This window comes from Mesoplodon bidens (assembly GCF_964165515.1).
Source record: "Mesoplodon bidens genome assembly, chromosome: 3".
Taxonomy (NCBI): domain Eukaryota; kingdom Metazoa; phylum Chordata; class Mammalia; order Artiodactyla; family Ziphiidae; genus Mesoplodon; species Mesoplodon bidens.
Window position 1 is genome coordinate 25,929,379 of NC_138178.1, and position 6,000 is coordinate 25,935,378.

General features: G+C 41.4%; 1 protein-coding gene across 5 annotated transcripts in view; it reads left to right on the forward strand.

Moving 5' to 3' along the window:
- LOC308614728 (dihydrodiol dehydrogenase 3) overlaps nt 1-6,000 on the forward strand; it is a 42,954-nt gene extending 36,954 nt beyond the window's left edge. For all 5 annotated transcript variants that reach the window (XM_081229344.1, XM_081229346.1, XM_081229347.1 and 2 more), the window contains 4 exons: nt 560-669; nt 1,608-1,773; nt 2,363-2,445; nt 5,757-6,000. In XM_081229344.1, coding sequence (XP_081085470.1) covers nt 560-669; nt 1,608-1,773; nt 2,363-2,445; nt 5,757-5,799 — 402 coding nt within the window. In that variant the 3' untranslated portion in view covers nt 5,800-6,000. The remainder of the gene's footprint in view (nt 1-559; nt 670-1,607; nt 1,774-2,362; nt 2,446-5,756) is intronic.

The window sequence follows — 6,000 nt, forward strand, 5'->3', positions numbered from 1 at the left end:
CATTTGTCAAAACCCATAGAATTTACATCACAAAGAATGCACCTTAATGTAAACTATGGGCTTTACTTAATAATAATCTGCCAATATTGACTCATCAATTTTAATAAATGTACCATACTAATGTAAGAGGCTAATAATAGGGGAAATTGTCGAGGGAATGAAGGGAAATATGGAAACTGTATTTTTTGTTCGATTTTTTCTGTAAACCCAAAAGTGTTCTAAAAAAAAGAAAAGAAAGAAAGAGAGAAAGAGAAAGGAAGGAAGAGAAGGAAGAGAAGGGAAGAAAGAAAGAAAGAAAAGATCAGTGGTTGCAAAGGGCTCATGGGGAGGGGAGGAGGGATGAACAGGTAAAGCACAAGACATTTTTAGGCAATAAAACTATTGTGTTTGGTGCACCATGGGTACAGCTGTGGATGACGGTCACTTGCTGGCCCACGTTGCTGGTATTTCTAAGTATTTCTGATACTGTGAATCTGTATTCACCGTATGTTCCTTGTAAATTTGGTGCTGGCAATCCTGCTGGTCCTACACTCCAATACTTCTGCTTGGCAATTTACAGGTGGAATGTCACCCTTACCTCAACCAGAGCAAACTGCTGGAGTTCTGCAAGTCCAAGGACATTCTCCTTGTTGCATATGCTACCTTGGGGTCTGACTTAAGGAAGAAATGGTAATGATCTCTATAAAGGTATTCCGACCCTAGATGCTGTGCCTTCTGGAGACATCTCTCAACGTCTGGGGGAAATTAAGTATAGTCAAGAGGAATCATCCATCTTTGCAAACCCTTTACCTAGCCTACATTGTGAGGACTCAATAAAACGTTATTGAATAATAAAGTAATTATTACTGATTAAAATGTTCATCCAATTCAAAAGCTGTGGCTTTAAAGAGTGACAAGGGGGCTTCCCTGGTGGCGCAGTGGTTGAAAGTCCGCCTGCCGATGCAGGGGACACGGGTTCGTGCCCCAGTCTGGGAAGATCCCACATGCCGCGGAGCGGCTGGGCCCGTGAGCCATGGCCGCTGAGCCTGCGCATCTGGAGCCTATGCTCCGCAACGGGCGAGGCCACAATAGTAAGAGGCCCACGTACCGCAAAAAAAAAAAAAAAAAAGTGACAAGGTAATTCCAAGCCATGATTCTGACACTTAGCAGTTGAGGGATATGAGACAAGTTACAACTTCTGTAAGTTTTAGTTTCTTTATCTCTTCAAGAGGAATATAGATGTGTACCTTTTAACACTTGAGGACAAAATGGAGATAATTAGTTGAGAGCATTTTTTGAAATAGCAAATTCTTATAAAATTCTTGGTTATTTGTTATGATGGTGGTCATTGGGTCTTACTGTGGACAACAATTTTGTCTTCTTGACTTATTCAATCTTTTACGAAGTTTCTCAGAAATGTTTAAAAGATGAAAAAACTATCCGATTTTCCCTTTCTTTCCCTTGTCCTTCTTCTTTGGATTTACCAAAAGAAGCCAAAGAAATATTGAGACAGCCAGAAGGTAATGAGGAAGATTCTAGAGGATCAACCACCCCTAGCCTGAAAGAACTATCCCCAAGTAGAATGGATACACAACCTCAGACACATAGCGCCTCTGCCTCCCTCCCAGGGTGAAAAAGGACAATCCAGTTCTCCTGCAGGATCCAGTACTCAACACCATTGCTGAAAAGCACAGGCGAACTCCAGCCCAGGTCACCCTGCGCTATCAGCTGCAGAGAGGGGTGGCTGCTCTGGCCAAGAGCTTCAATGAGAAGAGGCTCAAGGAGAACTTCCAGGTACCTGGTAGGGTTTGGGGCAGCAGGGGGTTGACAGAAGCACATCGTTTTCCCTGGGATGGGTTATTTGGGAGGCTCCCAATGTGTATTTGGGCAAAGCTTATCTCCCTGTATATTCTATGCGTATATGTGCTATATTTAACTGTCCTGTCCTCCAAATCCTACAAGGGAGGAGGCATGGTGGTTGTAAAGAACAGTCGACAGAGCATCAGGTTTGAGTCTCAGTCCTGGTTTTCACTCAACAGTATGGCCCTGAGTAAATCATCCCTTGATTTCTTCAGCTGAAAAAATGAAAGAGTTAGCTGAAGTGAGACCTGGGCTCAAAAATCTCAAGGATTCCTTGGCTACCAACACAGCTATTCAATACAAGTCTCTGAGGGTGACCTGAGTTGCTAATCCCAACTCTTTGAATGGACAAATGCCGATGACTTTTGTCAGGGGATGAACCCCAAGTTCATAACAACTGTCTCATGAAACCTACATAAGTTTCTACATAAATGTGTGTGTGTGTATCTGCATGTGGGGGGCATGTAGGGGCTGCAGTAATTGCCTCCAGGAAATTGAATTGATCTTCTCACATTTCTGATAGGTTTTTGAATTCCAGTTGACCCCAGAGGATATGCAAAGTCTAGATGGCCTAAACAGAAACATGCGCTATTTTGAAGAAGATTCGTAAGTACCCTGTTCCATTGTAGATGCTGGGGGAGCAGGGTAATGAAGGAATTCCATTTATTCTAATCCACAAAGGGCAGGGTCTTCTCTTGCCTCTTCTTTTAGCGAAGTGGATGGAAAACATTTTTCCTTCAAGCCTTCATACCCCTGTTACTCTATGCCCCTCTGTCCTTCCTCTGCTTAAATTCCAGGATCAATCAATACGATGACATCCTTTGCACATATTTTCAAGTCTCCTCTCTCTTCTTTGTCTTACTCATTGGTCTAAAACTTGGTTACATCCTGCTCTCTGTCTCTCTACTTCATCAGATTTCCCCTCCCCATGAGATTACTCCTAGAGGCATTGGAACATTCCCTCATCTTCAAAAAAGCTCTCTCTCAAACTGACTTCATCTGCAGCTCACCCCGCCATCCCCGTTTCTCCTTTTACAGCAAAACTTCTTGAAGAAGTCCATGCTTTCTTCCTCTCCTGTCTCTCTCCCCGTTCTCTTCTGAACCCACACAAACCAGGCATTTGCCCTCCTCTCTGCCAAATCTCCTCTTGTCAAGGTCAGCCATGACCTCCTCTTTGCTTAACCCAGCAGTGATTCTCATCCATCTTATTTTACCTAGTGGGTCACTCTTCCTAGAAACACTTTCTCAGCTTTGCTTTCTTCACTGCAGATCTGGTTTCCCCTTATCCGCCATGCCATTCCTTCTCCTGGTCTTTGCAGGTGTCTCCTCATCAACCTGACCTCTTAACTTTGGAGTGACCTAAGGCTCAATCCTTGGACGTCTTCTCTTTTCTAGCCACATCCTCATCCTTGGTACTTCATCTAGTCCCGTGCTCTAAACACTGGGTAAATACACACTCCCCCAGATTATATCCAGCCCAGACCTAGGCCCTGGACCAAGACCTGTATATCCATTTGCTCTACTCCACTCAAACTTATCAAGTCGACACTTGAGCTCATGATGGTACCTGCAGCCACCCCACCCCCCCAAACCCCACATACCTCACGTGCTTGTATCAGAATCTTCCTGATCAACTAACTGGCTGCTATTTGCTCTCTCTGCTTCTGTACTTCGTCTCTGCCCGTACTCACCAGAGTGAATGAGGTAAAAATGTAGGTCTGTATATGTTAATCCCAAACTCCTAATATCCCTCCCCCAACACCTTTGCCCTTTGGTAACCGTAAGTTTGTTTTCTATGTCTGTGAGTCTATTTCTGTTTTGTAAATAAGTTCATTTGTATCATTCTTTTTAGATTCCACATATAAGTGATATCATATGATATTTATCTTTCTCTGTCTGACTTATTTGACATATACATGCTACTATATATAAAATATATAGTACAGGGAACTCTATTCAATATTCTGTAATAACCTATATGGGAAAAGAATGGATATATGTATATGTATAACTAATTCACTTTGCTGCACACCTGAAACTAACACAAACTAATATACAAACTAATAATATATTACAAACTAATAATAATAATATATATATAATAATAATATATTACAAACTAATATAGTTTGTAAATAAACTATATTCCAATATAAAATAAAAATTAAACTAAATCAAAAAAATAAAAACACTACTATTTTCTGAAAACCCCCCCAACAAAAAACAGACCAAAAAAATAGTAGGTCTGATGGGGAAATCCTTTTCTCGGTATCTGGTGGCCTGCCTTCTCACTCGGAGTAAAGGCCAGAGTCCTCACAAAACCTACAAAGTCCAGCAGGACATGGTCTCCCCACGCCCTGCCTCCAAGTCCTGCTGTTCTGCCCCTTCTGGCTCCAGTGCAGCCCAGTGGCCTCCTTGCTGTCCCCCACATGCGTCAGGCCCATCTTGGGGCCTTTGCACTGTCTGCTCCCTCTGCCCAGAATGCTCTTCCTCCAAACATCTGGATGGTCACTCCTTCACCACTGTCAATCTTAACTCAGATGGCACCTCTATGACACCTTCTCTGTCACTTTATCTAAAAACGCAGCCCTGTACAGCCCTTCCTTCCCCTCCATCCTGCTCCCTTTTTCTCTTGGCCCACCTCCCTAATTAACATACCGTGTGGTTTGCTAACCTTTTCTGTTTACTTTCTGTTTACCACAGAACGTTAGATTCGTAGGGAAGGATTTTTAAAAAACTGCCCTCTCTCTGAGTAATTAGAAAATGTTTGTTGAATGAAGAATATAAGAAAATGATAGACAGGGAAAAGTAAGGGACAGTGAAGAAGCAATTAATATCAGTCATTTTAATCAACAATTATCCAGTGGTTTAGCATTGCCTACCTCGAAAATGATTACAGTAAGTCCCCTACATACAAATGAGTCCCCTCCCGAGAGCGCATTCGTTAAGTCCAACAAGGTTAGCCTAGGTACCCAATTAACACAATCGGTTATATAGTACTGCACTGTAATAGGTTTATAATACTTTTCACACAAACATACATAACAAATAAACACAAAAAATATAGAAAACATTTTTAGTTTTACGGTACAGTACCTTGAAAAGTACAGTAGTACAGTACAACACCTGGCATCCAGGGGCTGGCATCGAGTGAATGGGCAAGAAGAGTTACTGCCTGCAGGAGGGAGAGGAGATGGGAGATGTTACAGCTGAAGGATCGTCAGCAGTAGGAGACAGCAGGCAAGCTGTAATTTCACTCACGCCTGATGTTGATGGAACGCACGTTCACAACTTTGATAGTTTGCAACTTGAAGGTTCGCATATAGGGGACTTACTGTACTTTATATGTACAAAGACAGTTCACTTCCTTTGCTAAAAATGGAAACCCCTGTTGAAGTGGCTTATATTATAATCACTCTATCTCTAGATTTAATATATAACTTTTCACCCAGCAAAGTCATAGGTAAATTATTTCTGAGTGCTTGAAAGAAATTGAACAACAGTGATATTCTTGTCACCTTCCTCATCAACACCTTGAAATATTTGTTAACTTTAGGTATTAAACCAGATTGGCACTGTTTTAAAAGAGGAAGAACTTATTTCTGCCCTCTTGGGAGTTTATAATATCAATGCAAAGAGTTTATCTCCTTAAGTTATAGAATAATATACCTAAAAAATGGAATATATTGGTTTATTTTTGTGTGTGTGCCCAAGTGCATGTAAGCGTATTTATTTTCTACAGTGTGTTCATTACATTGTAATACAATTGTATATGGTTGTTATAAAACTCGTTGGGTTTGTACTTGTCCAAAAAAGAAAACTACATTAATTCTCATGCTTAAGCCAGTTTAAAAGAAACCTCTCTTTACCCAGCTCAGAAACAGTTACTTGACTAAGACTCTCCCTTTATCTTTTAGACTGTCTCATCATCCAAATTATCCATTTCATGATGAATATTAACAGCAGTGTCTGTGGTTGCTCCAGAGTTCTTGGTTTTGGATTGATGATTGGAGGACATCTCAAGGATGAGAACTTACCTGCTTCATTCCATGTCACTTAGCCTGATCAGTCGCGACATGGCTGGAGTCCCTGGAGCAGGAAATAAAAATCTCTAAACCCAGTCCTTTTCCCCCAAAGTAAATAAAGATACATTTCAAACAA